At 33.7% G+C, this 21,090-nt stretch overlaps 1 protein-coding gene across 1 annotated transcript in view; it reads left to right on the forward strand.

Annotated features, from left to right (window-relative positions):
• Positions 1-10,959: 10,959 nt before the first annotated feature.
• LOC148954250 (DCN1-like protein 3) overlaps positions 10,960-21,090 on the forward strand; it is a 29,271-nt gene continuing 19,140 nt past the window's right edge. The window contains exon 1 of the mRNA XM_089086110.1: positions 10,960-11,288. Within this exon, the coding sequence (XP_088942236.1) occupies positions 11,210-11,288 (79 nt within the window). The 5' untranslated portion in view covers positions 10,960-11,209. The remainder of the gene's footprint in view (positions 11,289-21,090) is intronic.

Genomic DNA, 21,090 nt, shown 5'->3' on the forward strand with positions numbered 1-21,090 from the left:
AAGCAGAATCCTATCAACATGCACCTCTGCATCAAGTAACCAAATGATGTAGTCATATAATTCAAGGAGATTGTTATCAACTGACCTTCCAGAACAAAAGCCATGCTGTGAGCTGTGCAAGAGATTATTTGCTTCATGACACTGAAAAACCACAGAACCAACAATTCTTTCAAGATTTTTAACGACCTCTTAAGTCATGCTTATAAGTCAATAGTTTTCATTAGGGTCTTTTCTGTGTGCCTTAAATATACAAATGTCTGGGCAGTTTTCCAGTCCAGAAGAAGTCTGGAGAGACTCAATGATAGATTGAATAGCAAGAAAAGTGAGCAAGACAAGACTGCTCAACATTCATGTGGGGTACAATGTTGAATGCAGTCAGGACCAGATGATTTATTAGTTTTAAAAGATGCAAGTTTGTTTAAAATTATTAAGGCAGTAATTAAAACTGCTTTTCCCTCTCAAGCAATACATTATATACAGGAGGAGGGGAAAAACAGTACTGGAATCAGAAGAGAAAAAAAACTTTAGAATTCTTGGTTGAGAATTTCAACTTTAAGTGCTGAACCAGCAACAAGTTCACTATTGTGCAATATGTCATGGACTCAATGCCTACTGCAACGTTTTTGAGAAGCATAATAGCAGAAAGTTTTTGTGCTATCAACTTAAGAGAATGTTGCAGATTTCAATTGAGCAGGTATTAAGGCAAATTGTAAGATCTGTCAATCCAAAATTTTTATTTTTATAAGTTCAACAAAACTCTGGAAATGGTGCTTGGCGAATTATTAATAATGTTGAAAGGTGAAGGTAAAAATTTATGAAACTGAAAATACGCTAGTAAGTAGAGAACAAACGGCTGAATCATAGAATATTACCAATTTAAAAGAAAACCTTTCAAATTTAAAAGAAATTTTTTTAAATTTAAAGAAAAAACATATTAGGGCAGAACACTCTTCAAATTATTAGAATTATGTTTTCAGATTTCAGTTTTACTTCTAATCAGTATTACCTCTTCTGCTATCATATTTCTTGAAGGTAATATCAGTATTGACACTATCTAACAGAAAAAAACAGCATGGATCCTGACCAGCAGTTCTTCTTGTTTCATACAATAATTTAACAAAGCTCCTTTATTAGAGCCTCCTGGTGGATATGGTCCCTCTTGACTTTGGAGAAGTATCTGATAAGGTTTGCTGCTGAGGACTTTATTTAAAACTGAAAGCAACAGGAATAAAGCTGGGTGTGGTAAACTTGATAATGATAAATACAAAAGATTTAATTGGGAACAGGTGGGTGGGATTGTGCCTCCCCCCTAAATTTTCAAAAATTAATTTTTGGATATTTTTATTAAAAAGTCTTTTTGTATTTTCATTGAAAAAACGCCCCTCCCCCTCCCCTCCCACTAAATCTTTGCGCACTGACACCAACAGATAAATATATCCTAAGACCATACTGGCCATATAACATATAACAAAAACAAAGAGAAAAAAATAAGATAAAAGTTCAACCAATGATGGTGGTTTTCAGCCAGTAAATAGAATCAAAACACAAAGCAGGTATTTCAGTAAAGACTTCTGGTAAGCTGTCCTCAGTACAAAAAAAGTTAGCTTTTACATGGATATGCAAATTTGAATACACAGCCAGCAATTTCCTTGTGGGTATGATTTCCTAGATAAACCTTTGGATGCATAGAAAATACTTCCATTTGAGGCAAAAGTCCAACTTGCTAAATTTTTTGATGTTTTCATTAATTTGAAGGCTAAAAGATAAAAACACCACTTGATACATTTTTAATGATCTTTCTGCATATACTAATTACTACTGGCACAAATGTCATATTGAGCCCTTTTATTTATTTTTTTTTTCATTTTTGCTAAATTAACTAAGATATTAGATTACAAAAAAGAAGTGTGATATCTAAGTCCCTAGAGTGCTGCTTCCAAATATAATGATCACTACTGTTGCAATTGCATCCCAGTCCTCTCCCCCTTACCAGGGCCAGACAGTCTTAGGCAAAATAAAAAAGTTTACTGATTGTGTTTTGCTTTGTTTTTTTTCACATGTTTAATTGGCTTTGTTTTGCATTATGAAACAAGAGTTGAGAAGAAATTAACACACACAAAAATAAAAATTCACATAGTCAGCTAAAATGAAAAGTAGAGAAAATGTATGCGTGTCTCCCTCTCAACAGATGCCACTGCTCTCATCATAAGCCTGAAGTAGATACATGTCTATGAGAAGTTCTCCATGTCCGAAAAAAGTCATTTTTTAAGTTAAAGAAATGGGAGTGAGAGTTTAAGAAACTATAAAACATGTTGGTGTTGTATCAGGCTATTTCAGACCTTGTTAGAGAGGGCAGGGAATAATTGCAGAGTATTTATGTTTATATATGACAGACAGAAAGAGTATTCAACAGTATTTTCTGTTGTTTTTTTTCTTTTAGTTTTACCATGAGAAAAAAAAAACACAAGGAGGCATGTGTCACTATATACTTTTGAACCCCTTTAAGGGCTCAGATAAAAAAATTTCAATTGTGGTAATTAGTATTTTCTGGAAAGACCATCAGAAGGTGCATCAAGTGGTAGGATAGTCTATTTATGCGAGCCAAATTTTAGACCCATCTTCTCTTAGATGTTTAAATAGTAGAAACAAAGGAGTAGAAAAAGAAGCTTCAAAAATCCTCCTGGAAATAAAATTTGGGCTTTGGGTCTATTGCTGAGTTTCAATAGCATGACTGAACTAGCCTACTTTCCATGATAGAAAAAAGCCCATCATCTAGAAGTTTATTCCATTTATGATGCTATAAAAGGTATCAGTTTGGTGGTTCTACCCTCCATAAGGAAACATAGTACACCATTAGATTCCATATTTCTAAATATCATGGTCACTTGTTTGACAATGCACCCCAGTGCCCCTGATGGTCCCAGATATAACTCTGGGAATGTAAAAAAAAAAACTAGAAACAAATACTAAAACAAAGGAATTCTGGTAATACTTTACAAATTCAAATAATTTAGCTAGGAAGAAAGTGAATGCATCATTTGATACCTTCTGTTATGTTCTTTCTAAACAACAACAACAAAAAACAGAACAAAAAATGAGAAAGGATGCATCAGTGCTACCTATGCAAAATGCAATTGTCCTTGTTGTTCAAGGTTTGGGCTGTAAGTTTCCTATTAGGGGTTTTCAAGAAGGTTATTCCAATGGTATACTTAATGTTTTGCTGTGATGCCTTTTTAAAGGGTTCCCAGCTCTTTTAGAAAAATCATGCAAATTGGAAGGATGCTTACATTACACCTGTTCAAAAGCAAACCTGTATCCATTGTTGAACATCTAAGTATGAACAAGCTACTATCACCTGATCAACATGGCTTCTGTCCTAGTCAATCAATTGACACAAACCTCATTGATACTTACAAAAATGTCACAAAACTTATGGATATGGGATCTCCTGTTGATATGATATTTTTACGAGGCATGTTTTTTAAGTAAGTACCGTTTTACGATTACGCCGCCACAGTGCTACGGTCGCCGTTCTGCGCATGCACACTGGTTACCTACATCTCTTGTCTACGCACTGACGCCAAAAATCTACATCCCAGATGATATGCTCATTCAAGCAAAAAAAGATCTTGCTTTACTTTTAACAAAGCTGAACATTGATACACAGTCATATGAAGAATAAATCAACAACACAACATTTATCAATACTCCAATGGAATGTAAGATCACTCACAGAAAATAAGCTAAGGTAAATGAACTAATATCATTTATGAATAATAATTCCATTAATATTGCTTGCCTCCAGGAAACTCATTTAACCCAAAATCAACAAATTAAGTCTCTGGGATACACTATCCTGAGAAAGGATAGATCTTCAGAGAGAAAAGGAGGTGGTGTAGCTTTATTAGTTAATAATAATATAAAATTTTGTGGCATCAATTTTCCAGATTTTGAAAATGATGTCGATGTAATTGGTATAAGTGTTTGGCTGAATAATTTAAAAACCTACATAATAAGCTTTTATAACCCTAATGGCCAAACTTCAGATGCCAAGGATTTCTTTAATTATATAAATAATTCTAATATGTTAAAAAACATCATTGTTTGTGGTGATTTCAATGCCCACAGCCTTTTGTGGGGGCATTGAAACCTAAATACATATTTTAACCCCAAAAGTGCCAAATTCTCCACAATTGACCTACAAATTGTGTCTTTAAATTTTTTGAACAAAATTTACATAAATAAAATTGATAGTCTGTGTACAGACCACTTTGCTATAGTTTGCTCCCTAAATGAACCTGCTGAAACCTGCTGAAACTTCTTCTCATACTTCCAAATATATCAACACTAAAGCAAATTGGTCTATTTTCCAAAATAAGCTAAATGATGAAATTACAAGTTTCACCCAAAGTTCATGCATTTCTAACACAACAGTTGACACACATGCTGAAGCCTTGACATCTTTACTAATAAATACAGCTAATCATGCTATCCCCAGGACAACACCTAAGAAAACATTCCCTAAACAAATTCCTAAAGCATGGTGGACAAATGAGTGCCTAAATAAATGGAAGATAAAAAAGGCAGCTAGGACAGAATTCATAAAAAAACCAACACCTACTACATATTTAAAAAAATTACAAGCAGAATCTAATCTAAAAAGGACTATAATAGATGCTAAATATAAATACTGGAATAATTTTGCAAATAATCTCTCCAGAGAAACGCATGAGCCAATTATACATAAAGTCATAAGCCACATATGTGGGAAAAAGACTTCTCCCAACCCACTCCTGTATGAGCTTTTACATAATAATACCCATTATGACAATGATATTGAAAAGGCTAACCTATTTGCAACTCTTTTTTCTTTTTGTTAATAAGCTAACATCAAACAATCAAAGCAATCTGTCCACAATTCCTATGAACCCTAGTTACCAACCACGCCCAGGATCCGAGTACATAACTAATCCATTTTCAATCCAGTAATTGAATAATGCAATACATCATATTAGGTCCAAAACTAGCAGCAGCTATGACAATATACACCCTACATGGATAAAGAATCTCACACCTTCATACAAACAAGAACTGCTAAATTGTTATAATCACGCTTGGGCATCCTCTAGGTTCCCCAATATATGGAAATGTTCGTCCCTCCTACCAATCCTAAAGAAAAATAAACCGAAAGATAACCCTGAGTCTTATAGGCCCATAATGATTACACCTGTGATGGGGAAAATAATGGAGAAAATGATTTATCACAGACTCCTCTGGTTTGTTGAGAAAAATAACATGATCCCACACACTCAAACTGGATTCAGGAAATACCACTCCTCAACAGATGCTTTCATTTTGCTAACAAATGCAATAAATGAATCTTTCTCAAAAAATAATATCCTAGTGGCAGCTTTCCTTGATTTTGTTGAAGGAGCATATGACAATGTGAACCACCAAATCCTTTTAAATAAACTTGCAAACCTTGGAATACCTCCCAAGCTAGTATCCTTTATTAAATCCTTCATAGAAGTGCGAAGTTTCATTGTTTGTGTTGGTTCAGCCTCTTCACCCCAAAAGACAATATCCAAAGGCCTACCTCAGGGAGCAGTCCTCAGTTGCCTCCTATTTGCCCTATATCTCTGGGACATGAACCTACCCCACACGAATCTACAATATGCTGATGATCTGGTGCTATGGTCATCTGGCAACACCTTTCAGATAGCACAGTCAAATCTGCAAAAGTCACTTTTCCAGTTTGAAAAATTCTCTCAACATTCAGATTTACCCATTGCACCCACCAAGTCAAAAATAATCCAATTTCACAGGAAGCGAAACCATGTTAATGCAAAACTAACTCTAAATAAAACAACTATTCCAGAAGATAATAATATTAATTACCTAGGTCTCATGCTTGACCAAAAACTTAATTTCCACCTCCACATTTCAAACACAATAAAAAAATGTTATAGAAAAAAGCAAATATACTAGAAAGACTTCTTTCCACACCTTGGGGCTGTAAGGAGAAAACCTTAATCCAGTTTTATAAATGAGAGATAAGATCCCATATATACTATGGGCTCACCGTATTTGGTGATTGGGCAAAGACCCAGATGCACATAACTAAACAATAAAAACTTATATAATACATTTCATACTTTGTTTTAGGAAGCCCACAAGCACTAAATTTCTGCTTATGGAATGTCGGTTAAAAACAATAAGGGAGCGATGTAGGTTTCTCTTGACAAAACATCTTTCAAAAATTGAATCAAATAGCTCACACACATTACATAATTGGTTAAGAAATCCAGCCATGTATAGAGGTATTGCAGATGAGTATGCCAATATTCAAAAGAAGTTCCCTGTACCAGCAGTCTATTGCACCTACTTTCCCCCAATCCCCTCCATGGAATTGGTCATTTCCCATAATAAATACTGAATTTTCAAAATGGAATAAAGATTTAACCCCCATTGCTTTTGTCCAGAAAAAATTTGCAGAACTTAATACATTTACCTATAAAATACTTCCAAGCTTCAAATATTTGTTGATGGGTCAAAAATGAATGAGAAGGTTGCAAGTGGTGTTTTCCTTCCTCACCTGAAAATTGCAATGGGCGAGAGATTATTTAATAATTTATCTATAATGTCTGCTGAGTTAAATGCCATAATCATGGCATTAGAACACCTTAAGCAAAAGCCAATCTTTGATTGAAAATTCGAATAATATTATCATTTATTCCGAATCTTTATCAAGCCTTGAGTTGCTGGCCTCAGCTCCTCAATATAAGTTGGACATTGACACTTATCATTGTCTCAGTATTATTGATAATCTTGCTTCAAGTGGCATAAAGACTTACTTTCAGTACATTCCTAGCCACTCTGGCATAAGTGGTAATCATCAGGTTGATGAAATAGCAAAAAATGCTATAAATATTGACCAGCCAAGTGGGAGACCAATCCCAATTAGAGATATTTACCGATGGAGGCTATCAGATATTAATTTTAATAAGATTAATCCTATCCTTTCCCCCTTTCCCAATAAGTATCTTTCTAAAATTTATCATAGAATTCGTTCTGGAACAAATGGGGACTAAATTTCCTTGCATTCTCATATAAGCTTTCTAATTCAAGTGGTTCAATTCCCCTGTCCCCTCTTTGCAGGCATTGTAATATGAATAATGAAACAATTGACCATTGCCTATTTGAATGTAATATGCTGACGTCTGCACAACATACCTTGCTTTCTAAACTGTTAAAATACCTCAAACACCACAAAATCCCACTATCAGCCAAGAGCCTAGCCAACTATACCTGCACACAGAGTGATAGAAATCGACATCTATCATCTTATATTTGAACTCCTAGAGTCGAAAGATCTGCTGAAAGATATCTGAATATATCTAATAAATATGAGGCAATCAAGCCAGTAGCTGTGTAGCCCACAGAGTGAAGCAAAAGGAAAAGGGCTAAATAGTGTTACTGAAAAGCCCGCCTGCTGTTAAATAGAAGAAGAAGAAGAAGACGCCATTACAGTCTGATTTTTAATTGTATACGTTGTTTACTGAGTGTTTAAGATGCCTCCGACAATTGTGAGTCCCGCCGATTGTGAAGTACGGGCGGTTATACAATTTCTTAGTGCTAAAGGCGTAAAACCAATCGATATTCATCGTTAGATCTGTGAAGTTTACGGACAAAACATTATGAGTGATGGAATGGTAAGGAAATGGGTGAGAATCAAAACAACAATCCATGGAATGGCGACATTCATCATCACCCAAAAAAGTGAAATTTAAGCAAACAATTTCTGCCTGGGAAATTTCACTTTTTTGGGTGATGATGAATGTTGCCATTCCATGGATTGTTGTTTTGATTCTCACCCATTTCCTTACCATTCCATCACTCATAATGTTTTGTCCGTAAACTTCACAGATCTCATGATGAATATCAATTGGTTTTACGCCTTTAGCACTAAGAAATTGTATAACCACCCGTACTTCACAATCAGCGGGACTCACTATTGTCGGAGGCATCTTAAACACTCAGTAAACAACATATACAATTAAAAATAAGACTGTAATGGCGTCAGTGTGTAGACAAGAGATGTAGGTAACCAGCGTGCATGTGCAGAACGGCAACCGTAGCACTGTGGTGGCATAATTGTAAAACGGTACTTACTTAAAAACATGCCTTGTAGATTTAACAAAAGTGTTTGATAAAATATGCCACTGGAGACTAAATTGTAAAATGGAGACATCATGCAATGACATTCCACAATGAAGTGATAAATTAGGCCATGCAGTTTCTTACTAATAATAAGCAAGTGGTAAAAGTGTTTGGGGATGGTGGATATATTTTTCCTCACTGAACCAGTAGATATACAAAGCAGGTTACCCCAAAGCATGGTTTTGGACCCAACTTTATTTAATATTTTATATAAATGATGCATCTTCAATCATAAAAATAAGACTTGCTTATATGCAGTTGATTCCAAAATAATTAGTCCAATTTATGATCCCCAGAGTATCAAAGACTTACAAGCAAATCTTAATGCACTCTCAATTTGAGCAAAAACCTGGCAACTAGAATTTAATATCAAGATATGTAACTTCATACACTTTGAAGCAAATAACCCCCAGATTCACCATTTTATGGACTCCAATGATGGTTCTAAGCAGTTACTCACAACCAGTCACAGCAAAAAAATGATCTGGGGGTCTTGGTTGATGATAAGTTTAAATTCAATTTATACATGCAGTCTGTTGTAGCCAAAGCTAACCAAACTTTTGGAATAATAAAGAGAATGTTCTGCAGCAGATCCGCAGTAGTGATTTCTAAGCTCCTAAAGGGCCTGATCTGACCTAAATTAGAATTCAAGATGTTAATTGCTACATTGGTTAACCAGCAAGATCAATCATTCCTAGAATCTGTGTGACAGCAAGCAACAAAAAATACAAGGAGTTTCCAAGACTTGACATATTCTACCAGACTCCAAAGACTAAAAATACCAACTCTCACATACCAACATAGGCATGGGGATGTATTAATGACATATAAATTGACCTGCAACCAAGATGCCTTCCCAAACATATTCCAAATAGACAGTTTTTCAAGAACAAGAGGGCAACCACTGAAACTTTAACAAAAATGTATTAATACTAGGCTGCAAACAAAAAAAAATTCTCTATCCATGTGAATAGCCTACCCTATGGAACTACCTTAGCCAGAATACAGTCTTGTCTCCTATTACTGGAGCCAGTTGTTGATAGAGATTAGTGTAGCAAATCATGGTTCACAGTTTGGGATGAGCCCCTAATGAGCTGAGTCACCATCATCACTGACCATTATCTAAAAAATTTGTCTTTAGTGTTGGCAAGTGCAACTTTATTTTAATGTATTATGTCTTTGAGATAGCATTTTACTATACACACTAATAAAAACAATGATTAGCATTCCTGAATCAGCTACAGATGGCAGTTTTTTCTTAAGTCTTTTAAAATGTTTTTAAATTTTTGGATGCTATGAACTGTTTTGAGGACCTTTAAGGACTCAAAATAGAATTTGTACCAAAAGTAGCTTAACCCTTTTGCGCCAGGGACCTTGTTTTTGCAAGACCAGAATGATCAAAGACACATTTTCAACTAATCTGATGCTCCTGATCACAAATCTGATGTTTAAAAAGACGTCACTCAACTCAAAGTATGAGATTTTCTACTGTGACATAGATTGCATGTCAGTGACTGCAGTTTTTTGATCTGTGACAGATATGACCTGTCAGCTAGTGAAGCTTTTCAGTCCTTGACATAACTAACCTGTCAGCACTTACTGCTTACCAAAAAAATATGCAAATATTCAAATATTAATGAAGAAACCATTCAAAAGTACAAAAAGTGGATAAGAAAAGAAAAGAAAGTCTTCAAGTTAACCATAAGGATTCATTTCACTCGATTTTATGGTACTCCAGGAAACAGTTGGTCTCCTTACTAATACACAGGGTCACACTGCAAGCTTGGCAATAAGTAAAAGGCTTCTACTCTATTCCTTTAAGGGAACACATCTCACACCTTTGTTGTTTCTCTCTAAGACAAGGCCAATGAATGCCATGGTTTTTCAGCTGTATGTCGGCACTCACACTTTCCATCGTCTTTCTACATTTTGTGTTCAAAACCGTCCTGGGACTCCTGGGAGACCTACCATTCCTAGATGGCTTTGCAGAAACTGAAAGTACAAGGGCCTGCACAATGTGCCTTTTGAAATCAAGAAGTGCCATCAAGTGGTTCTCACGGTACAAAACGTAAGCATTGCAGACTGCCATGTTGACGAAGCCAAAGAAAAGACGATCATTCCTCTCCATTGTCATCCTATTTGATGAAAACATTGTAACCTATATTTTGGTGAATAATACACTTAATCACAGACAAAAATGTTGTTGTTTGGGGTTTGACACATTCAACCAATAGCTCATATAGTTTGCAAAAATAGGCCTAGCCTAAAAACTGGAATTTTCAAGTCTAGACAACCTCAATTAGCCTATACAATGCATCAAGAGATAGAGCAAGCAATAAAGAAATCTATTATTAGAACTATACATGAGACCACGGCAGCACAGGATGCATTGCCATTAGTTAGGCCATCATGATAGCCTGCTCGGGAAGAGCATAAAAGGAGCCCAATGCTATTGCTGTTTAATGTATTTCGTTAAGATGAGCGAAACCAGTATACTGACGCCCTAGAAAAAAAATTCACTTATTTTAATTCTGTTCTACTACCTCTGTGTCAGAAGAAACTGTGTGAAAAAAGACAGTTAGGAGGTCAAGATAAATCAACGTTTTCATAACTTTAAATTTGATGCGTATTTTAGCTAATCCTTTTTATAATATTTAATCCTTTTTATAATAAATAAGCCACCTGGATTTTCAAGAGTTAATGCTTTTTGCAGTGACATTGAATAATTCTGCTGAATATTTATCTTTTTTTTAATTGTAAAGTGTCTCATAGGCTATTAAAATTCCTAAATTGTCAATTAGGATTTCAAACCTTTGTGTTCAAATTTTACATCCCTAGAAGAACTTCAAGAAAAAATGCCTTGTTAGATAGCTTAATAATCCATGTGAATGAGGACTACTACATTGCCTAGCTCCATTAATCGAACTTCTAATTTGTCTTAAAGCTCCACCAGTTACTGCGTTCAATAATTGATAGCCTAGCATTTTTCATGGGGAAGTTCCTATCCTGTTTGAGGAAAAAAAAATTTGAAGCTGCTCCATGTGATGCCAAAGATCATATTGCTCCAGGTATAAATTTAATAAGATAGACTAGCTGGGATTTTATCTTTTCTGTGATCTTAAGTGTTGCAATCTGAAGGCCCTTGGTCTTTGTAACCTTCTTGAAAATGATTCAAAATTACATTTGTTCATCTTTTTGATGATATATAGGCCTAACAGATATCCACTCTTTGACTAGGCCTATTGGAAAAAATTAGCTTATAGGCTTATATAGAATGGTACTATCCAATCTCCTTATAATTAAAAACATTTTAGTCATCTAGGGTAAAAGACCTCTTTTTGGAAAAGACCACTTTTCTTTGGCATTTTGGAAAAATAGCAATGGGTTTTTGGACTGCCCCTTTTTTACTACAGTAGCCTATGACACAATGCAAGTGAAGACCCAATCATCTCTCACTAGAGCCAGCCCAGTGGGAGTAATTTGTCATCATAAATCCAATGTGTGGTCTCTGCTATGACAAGCAAGTGAAATGAAAAAATATATAGGCTATTTAATATTTGTGATTTATAGAAAAAAAATAATCAAGAAATAAAAGTTAGATTTTTAGAATCAGAAGACAATCAGCTTTCTATTAATATTTGAATTAAACTGAAACACTAAAAAGATATTTACATCAAAATAGGATAATTGGTAGGCCTATTTCCAAAAAGAGGTCTTTCTAGGTAAGTCAATAAACTAATCATTTCAGTGAATGATCTTAAATAATTTTAATAGCCTAATAACCATGTTGTTGCATAGCTTGGATTTTTAGTTATTCATTGGCCTATACAAACCTTTTCAACTCTAATTTGATAACAAGATATGAGGTTTTAAGTTTTACAAAATTTTGCTCAATTGGATACTGGTCTTTTACTCTAGTTAGAAAATTTGGCCCATCTGTATAGGAAAAATCTAAATTTGCCAACTAGGGTAAAAAACCAGTATCCAATTGAGCAAAATCATGTAAAACTAAAACCCTCACATCTTATTACCAAAGAGGAATTGAGAAGGATTGGGTATATTAATGAATAGCTAAAAGTCTAAACTATGCATGAATATGGTTATTATTCAGATTTTTTAAGATCAACCACTTGAAACTATTAGTTTATTGACTTACCTGCAGGGACCTCTTTTTGGAAATACAATTAATCTATTTTGATGTATATATCCTTTGAGTGTCTCAGTTTTATTTCTGTATTAACAGAAAGCTGATTTTCTTCTGATTCTAGAAATGTAACTTTTATTGCTTGATGTTTATTCTATAAATCACAAACATTTAAATATAATTTTTCTTTTCTATTTCTTTTCAAAACAAGAGACCACATTTTCAATTTATGCTGACAAATTATTGGTGAAAATTTGACCAAGAAGGTGGGGTTCTTGTTACTTATTTCATCCTAGCTAAATTATATGGCCCACTGCAAATTTACCATGAATTTTACTAGACATTCACCATATGGCTAATATGGGAGTAAAGTTCATTTGTGATCCAAATGGATGTTATATTTATATTGAGGATGCAATTCTATGTAGGGTAAAGGTACTGATGATTCAACAGATTTTGTAAAAAAAAAAACCAGTTTTTCTTCTCTAGAAGTCTTAATTCAAATACTTTTGGTTTGAAAAGGGTTTCAGTATGTAGGAAAAACATCTTGGAATCTAATTCTTTGATGAGAAGTTTGAAGTTTTGTCTGGAAAGGGTACAAAACTCCAATTTTCCAAAATTAGAGCATTTTCACCTACAAATTCGACACAACAAAAAGTTACCTGTTTTCAATGCAAGTCGGAACCCGATTCAACATCCGTATTGGGTGTTGAACCGATGATTCAACAGTTTTTGTAAAAAAAACAGTTTTTCTACTCTAGAAGTCTTAATTTAAAAACTTTCGGTTTGAAAAGGGTTTCAGCATGTAGGAAAAACATCTAGGAATCTAACTGTTTGATGAGAAGTTTGAAGTTTTGTCTGGAAAGGGTACAAAACTCCAATTTTCTGAAATTGGAGCATTTTCACCTACAAATTCAATACAACAAAAAAGTTACCTGTTTTTGATGCAAGTCAGAACCCAATTCAACACCCATCTAAATACTTGTGGGCAGAACCTGGTGTATTTGACACATATATTCTTGTTTCTTTGTTTTTCTTCAACTTTATTTAATATATAAACGTATAAAAGACTATGCAAAAAGTAGAAGTATTAAAACTAACAAAATTATTTCAAGTATATAGTATTTGGTATAACAAAATTGGTACAACAAGTTTTAATGCACATTATTAAATACAAAGAGGACTTAGTATAACAAAATTAGTAGAACAAAATTGTTTCACTAGCATTTCGGAAGGGATAGGGTCTAGGAAAATGGGAGTGGATTTCAAGAAATTTAAGAAGTTTATTTGATTTAGTGGATTTTATTTTCATATGCAGATTCTTAGTTTCGTTCAAAACATAGGCCTACGCATCATTTTGTATAAAATTTTGTATTCAATAAAATTTGTATTTTTTATTCGGATGAAGGATAAATAAGGGTATAATCTAAAAAAATCTGGGGGGGGGGCAAAACGAGGTATGGGGGGGTCAACTGCATGTGGCTACATTTCAGAGAAGATCAGATGTATGTTGACACATTGGCGCTTATCCCAACTTTTTCTTGCAATAAAAAAACAAGTAATGACAGTTTGAACATTACATACCTGAAAAATTGTCGGGAGCTCCTTTTGTGTCAAAAACAGGAAACTGACCAAATTGAATGTTCTTTTCTTATCTGGGTGTACCAGATATAGTGTCCACGTTTCACACCATAGAAATATAATGACGGCTTCAAGAGATGGCGCTCTAAGTCATGGCTAAGCAGAGCTATCCCATTTCGAAGGAAAATTTCGACAGTGGTTCCAAAATTGCACTGTTGAATCATCGGTGCCTTTACCCTATATATTTGCACATTAGGGGGGTGGGGGTATGTAGGAAAAAAGAAATTAAACAACAAATTTATCCCAACATATTCAAGCTTTTTAAAATGAATATTTTGCAAGACAAGTAGCCTATTGGATACCCACACTAGAGAATGAAAGTTACTGATACAGATTACTATAGACAGGACACAGTTTATATAATTATCCAGTATGATCATTCCCTATCTCACCCATTATAAAAATCCAGACCAGGGTGTGAGTGCTCCAGAGAACGGATTGGATTGGGTATATTAATGAATAGCTAAAAGTCTAAGCTATGCATCAATATGGTTATTATTCAGATTATTTAAGATCAACCACTTGAAACTATTAGTTTATTGACTTACCTGCAGGGACCTCTTTTTGGAAATACAATTAATCTATTTTGATGTATATATCCTTTGAGTGTCTCAGTTTTATTTCTGTATTAACAGAAAGCTGATTTTCTTCTGATTCTAGAAATGTAACTTTTATTGCTTGATGTTTATTCTATAAATCACAAACATTTAAATATAATTTTTCTTTTCTATTTCTTTTCAAAACAAGAGACCACATTTTCAATTTATGCTGACAAATTATTGGTGAAAATTTGACCAAGAAGGTGGGGTTCTTGTTACTTATTTCATCCTAGCTAAATTATATGGCCCACTGCAAATTTACCATGAATTTTACTAGACATTCACCATATGGCTAATATGGGAGTAAAGTTCATTTGTGATCCAAATGGATGTTATATTTATATTGAGGATGCAATTCTAGGTAGGGTAAAGGTACTAATGATTCAACAGTTTTTGTAAAAAAAACCAGTTTTTCTACTCTAGAAGTCTTAATTTAAAGACTTTTGGTTTGAAAAGGGTTTCAGTATGTAGGAAAAACATCTTGGAATCTAACTGTGATGAGAAGTTTGAAGTTTTGTCTGGAAAGGGTACAAAACTCCAATTTTCCAAAATTAGAGCATTTTCACCTACAAATTCGACACAAAAAAAAAGTTACCTGTTTTCGACGCAAGTCGGAACCCAATTCAACACCCGTATTGGGTGTCGAACCGATGATTCAATAATTTTTGTAAAAAAAAACAGTTTTTCTACTCAAGAAGTCTTAATTTAAAAACTTTCGGTTTGAAAAGGGTTTCAGCATGTAGGAAAAACATCTAGGAATCTAACTGTTTGATGAGAAGTTTGAAGTTTTGTCTGGAAAGGGTACAAAACTCCAATTTTCTGAAATTGGAGCATTTTCACCTACAAATTCAATACAACAAAAAAGTTACCTGTTTTTGATGCAAGTCAGAACCCAATTCAACACCCATCTAAATACTTGTGGGCAGAACCTGGTGTATTTGACACATATATTCTTGTTTCTTTGTTTTCCTTCAACTTCATTTAATGTATAAAAGTATAAAAGACTATGCAAAAAGTAGAAGTATTAAAACTAACAAAATTGTTTCAAGTATGTAGTATTTGGTATAACAAAATTGGTACAACAAATTTTAATACACATTATTAAATACAAAGAGTATTTAGTATAACAAATTTGGTATAACAAAATTGTTTCACTAGCATTTGTAAGGGATAGGGTCCAGGAAAATGGGAGTTGATTTCAAGAAATTTAAGAAGTATATTTGTTTTAGTGGATTTTATTTTCATATGCAGATTCTTAGTTTCGTTCAAAACATAGGCCTACGCATCATTTTGTATAAAATTTTGTATTCAATAAAATTTGTATTTTTTATTCGGATGAAGGATAAATAAGGGTATAATCTAAAAAAATCTGGGGGGGGGCAAAACGAGGTATGGGGGGGTCAACTGCATGTGGCTACATTTCAGAGAAGATCAGATGTATCTCGACACATTGGCGCTTATCCCAACTTTTTCTTGCAATAAAAAAACAAGTAATGACAGTTTGAACATTACATACCTGAAAAATTGTCGGGAGCTCCTTTTGTGTCAAAAACAGGAAACTGACCAAATTGAATGTTCTTTTCTTATCTGGGTGTACCAGATATAGTGTCCACGTTTCACACCATAGAAATATAATGACGGCTTCAAGAGATGGCGCTCTAAGTCATGGCTAAGCAGAGCTATCCCATTTCGAAGGAAAATTTCGACAGTGGTTCCAAAATTGCACTGTTGAATCATCGGTGCCTTTACCCTATATATTTGCACATTAGGGGGGTGGGGGTATGTAGGAAAAAAAGAAATTAAACAACAAATTTATCCCAACATATTCAAGCTTTTTAAAATGAATATTTTGCAAGACAAGTAGCCTATTGGATACCCACACTAGAGAATGAAAGTTACTGATACAGATTACTATAGACAGGACACAGTTTATATAATTATCCAGTATGATCATTCCCTATCTCACCCATTATAAAAATCCAGACCAGGGTGTGAGTGCTCCAGAGAACGTAGAAACATAGGCGGCATCAGATCTTTTCACGGGTAGACAAGTCAGACGCAAAACAAGTGGAAACCCACTATTATGAATAATGCACTTAGTAACCATTTCTCATTGATAGACGCAAACACACTGATCCATAACTGCACGAAGAAGTGGGAGGAGCTTTTTGTTCACACCAAGAACAAAGACCAGAAATGATCTGCGACAAGCTTACTGGATAATTATATAAACTGTGGGACAGGATAACAGTATTTTATTCCAATCAAAGATTCTGACTGAGAATATGCAGGTGGCCAACTACTGGGTGTCTTACCCTAGCCTACTTGGTAAATTTCTAGTGGACCTTATAATTTAGCTAAGATGAAAATGAAAACACTGTTTGATGCCTTTTTTTATACTCTTCATAATTCAATAATCACTTCTGGGGCTAATTGCATCTTGAGCCCTTAAAGGGGCCCTGAAGGTATTTTGGTAAATTTGGAGTGGACCTTATAATTTAGCTAAGATAAAAGTAAAAACATCATTTGATGGCTTTTTAAACTGCAGTAAACGGGTAAAAAAAAACAGTGATTGAATGAATTAAATTAAGTAAGATATAACCCTAATATCCTGTAACCAAATTGAAAATGAAAAGAAATGTATACATTATCAAATAACTAAAAAACCTGAGATATGTTTATAATTAAAATTATTCAAGATTAGACACTTCAAATTGTTAGTTAATTGGCTTACCTACAAGAACATCTTTCTAGAAACAGCAATTAGGCTATCCTATTTCGTTAAAAATATCCCTTTAGACTCTTCACATATCAAAAGAATCCTTATTTTTTTCTGATTCTGAAAATATTTTTTTATTATTTGATTTTGTATATTCCATTTTAACAGTTGTCATGCCCTACTGATGGTTCTAACGTTTGATGGTAAGATGCAGATAAATCAGGCAATGCAGTCATTTGACTGAAGTTGTTGTATAAACAACAAAAGTTTCCACTTACAATGCTGTATCCAGAGGGGGGGCTAGGGGGTTTGAAATTCCCCCCCCCTGAAAAAAAATCTGAATAAAACCCCCTCTGAAAAAATCCTGGGTACAACCTTGTCACTTATTTCTTTTCATGATTCAGCATGGTAACAAAGGAATAACTTCACACAAGACAAGCTAATAGCTGTGTAAGAATCAAAAGAAAAATTGTAGAAAATATTGGTCTTTGGGTACAAATCAACCCAAGATGGAGTTAGGAGGGCAAAAAATGTTTCCATTTTGATGTCCTTTGGTCTTTAAGGAAAAACATAAATTTTACTTAGTTAAGACAAGGATCTAGCCTAACTGTCTTTTCCATGTAATTCCATAAGCCTTATAAATGGTGAAGGGTAGATATACAGGCTTAAGAACACTGTTTCTGTGCATAGTTTAAACTCTAAATTAATTCTTGAAGGTTTTATTCTCCTAACACAAATATTTTAAAAAAGACAAAAATTCCTCTTGGGAATTTCACTTTATTTGGTAACATTTTTAGTAAATATACTTGGTAAAGCATAAATGATATAAAAAAAAAACTGGTAAAGCTCTGGTACATGGCCACTTCTGAATTAAACACTATAATAACAAGATATTAGTCCAAATTGATTCCCATTCAACAATGTTTCCAATATAATTGTTGCTAGTATGACAAATGCATTCCATCCCTCCCCCTGCCCTATAGGGACCAGGTACATCCTTAAGCTATGTATATGACTAATATTTAACCTTAGAGTAGATATAACCCTTAATGCATAACAAATTTTGCTGATCTTGCATTATTTTTGTACTTATTTCTCATCAACAATTGGTTCAAAATGCCAAATAAAGTCAATTAAAAAAAAAAAAAAAAAAAAAAAAAAAAAAAAAACCTGCAATATCAGCAAACTTGTGTACATGTCTAGGGCTATATCCAACCCTATTAGGTGGAGAGGAAATAAGATATAAGTTGCACCAGCACTAATCATTATATTTAGAAAGAGTTAATTTTGAAGAAACTTAGAATAACCATATAGAAAGTGTAATAATAATGTTAAAACATGTATTGTTTTCCTCCAGGATCACAACAGCATATACTCCCTTCAGCCCTGTGCATTCACATCCGCTTTAACCATGTCTTTAATAGGAGAAAAAAAAATTATACAACCATCAGCCCTCCATTAATCACATGCTTCCACCACCTTACTCATGTCCTTGCCAGGATTAAAATGAACATTCCATTCCAAATGATTTTTGCAAATACAAAGCAATGTGATATCTAATTTGATTATCTATCCTTTGTGTGTTCTAATGCCCATTTCCTAAATTGGGCTCTGGCAGAGCCAAGAGTCTTTTGACAAGACAGCCTAGTTAAAGTCTTCAACACAGTACTTCAGTAATTGTTGTGACTAAGCTTTGGGAGCAAAATGGTGAACTCTTAAAAATGTCAGGCTATATAATTGTGTAAGGTTGCAACTGTCTTATCATCCTTGAGGTAGAAAAGCAGGAGGTTTGGATGTTTGTTACTACAAAAGTCTACTTGTTAAGTAAATAGCCTTCCCAATTCTAAGCAATTATGATGAAACAGTGTGTGTTGAACTGAAACCACAAAGACTGCCAAATGAGGTAACTAATATCCTATTACGCAATTATGTAATTTGCCCTATCAAAATTTTTCAAGACTAGAGTTTTTTTTAGGAAAATTTAAGTTAAGTATTGATTTTATGTCTGAGAAGTATCCTTACTATAGTTATGTTATAATGGCAGGCACACCAATTTGCATAAGTGTAGGAAGGGGCTATTTTTTCAATTTTACTTACAATAATCTACAAAAAGTTTTATAATTTCTGGGAGGGGGGCCTTTTTGTATTTTTCCAGTGACAATATAAAAAAATGTGTTTTTCAAAATCAATTGGAGGGGAGGGCAATTACCAGCCTGTTCCTGCCTCTGGGGAGTCAGTAATACTGGAGACAATTTATATTTTGAGCTATGTGTTTTTGTTTCTCATAACATCAAAAATATATTTTTAAAAAAAACACCATAATAACCAAGATTATTGAAAAGAAGAATTGAATGAGAATTGAAAGTTTAATATATACTGACACTAATTCCTGTAGTCTCAACGATTTAGACTTATTAATGTTATTTAGAAGGCATAGGGGGCATTAGCCCTACTCCTGTTTGTGGCAGCTTCTGTTTGTTTTAAGTTTAACTTGGTTATATATTGTTGTTTCTGCTCGTTTTGGGTTTCATTTTGTTTAATGATTGTGATTTCTGGTTATTTTAAACTTGCATTATTATTTCACTTTATCTCTACTCATCTTCATTTGGTTTAATTTAGCTCTTCAGTTTGTTTTTTTAACTTCTTTTGTAGATGAAGTTTTTTTAATTATTGTCTGTTCATTTTTAATTGACATAGTCTTTTTTTATTGGTTTCTAAAAGAATATTTTTAGATCTCTTTGGTTTTCTCCATTAGACCTTATATTTTTGGCAAAAATTTACAACAAACTTTAATAATAGACCTGCCATAGTGCTTTGGATAGATGGGTATGGTCACGGGGTTACGTGCGCGCACGTAACCCCGTCTAAATGAACCTTAAAAAAAAAATGAAATAAAGCTATTTCGACTTTGCATATCTCTCCTGATTGGTCCCTAAAAAACCAGTCTGGCTGAAAACGTGGAGTTTTCATACTGCTCACTTTTTTTGCAATGTGTAGGAACCAGTGGGGAATCCCCGCTCGTTTGTAAAGGTGCCAAGGAAAGGCATACAAATAGCATGTAGTTTCAAAACGTGTTTAATCACGTTTTCTCGAATGAAGTATCTGTACTGTATATTCAAGAGTTGAAATCAATAACGTGCTTGTTTCTTAATTACAAATATTGTTTTTTTAATTTCTTGACTAATATTTCCGTATTGTGTGTGTCATCTTTGTAGGTTTGTTGTTTAAAAAAACAGTACGGCTAAAAACTTGGGGTTTTCGTACTATTCACTTTTTGAAATGTATAGGAACCAGTGGGGAATCCCCACTCATTTGGACAGGTGCCAAGAAATGGCATGCAAATAGTATGTAGTTTCAAAACGTGTTTAATAATGTTTCTTGATTGAAGTATCTGTACAGTATATTCAAGAGAAGAAATCAATCAAGAGACTTTTACTTACTTACAAATACTTTCATAATTTCTTGAATTTAATTTCAGTATTGTGTATCTAAGAGTTGACAGAGAAAAAAAAAAATGTTATATACTAACTTGCGATTTTTTTTCATTATTTCTTGAAGTAAGTATATGTACTGTATATACAAGAGGTGGAATAAATAAAGAGTTTTTTAATTAATTACAAATATTTTAATAATTTATTTACTTAAATTTACGTAATGTGTATCCGAGAGTTGACTTCAAGAAAGAAATGGTTAATTACTGTAATTTTTTTCATAATTTATTGAAATTAATTTCAACATCGTTTGTCTAACTCGTGAAAAAAAAAGAG

The sequence above is a fragment of the Artemia sp. Qi Xiang Cuo genome, chromosome 3 (genome assembly GCF_049724085.1).
Source record: "Artemia sp. Qi Xiang Cuo chromosome 3, ASM4972408v1, whole genome shotgun sequence".
Lineage (NCBI taxonomy): Eukaryota > Metazoa > Arthropoda > Branchiopoda > Anostraca > Artemiidae > Artemia > Artemia sp. Qi Xiang Cuo.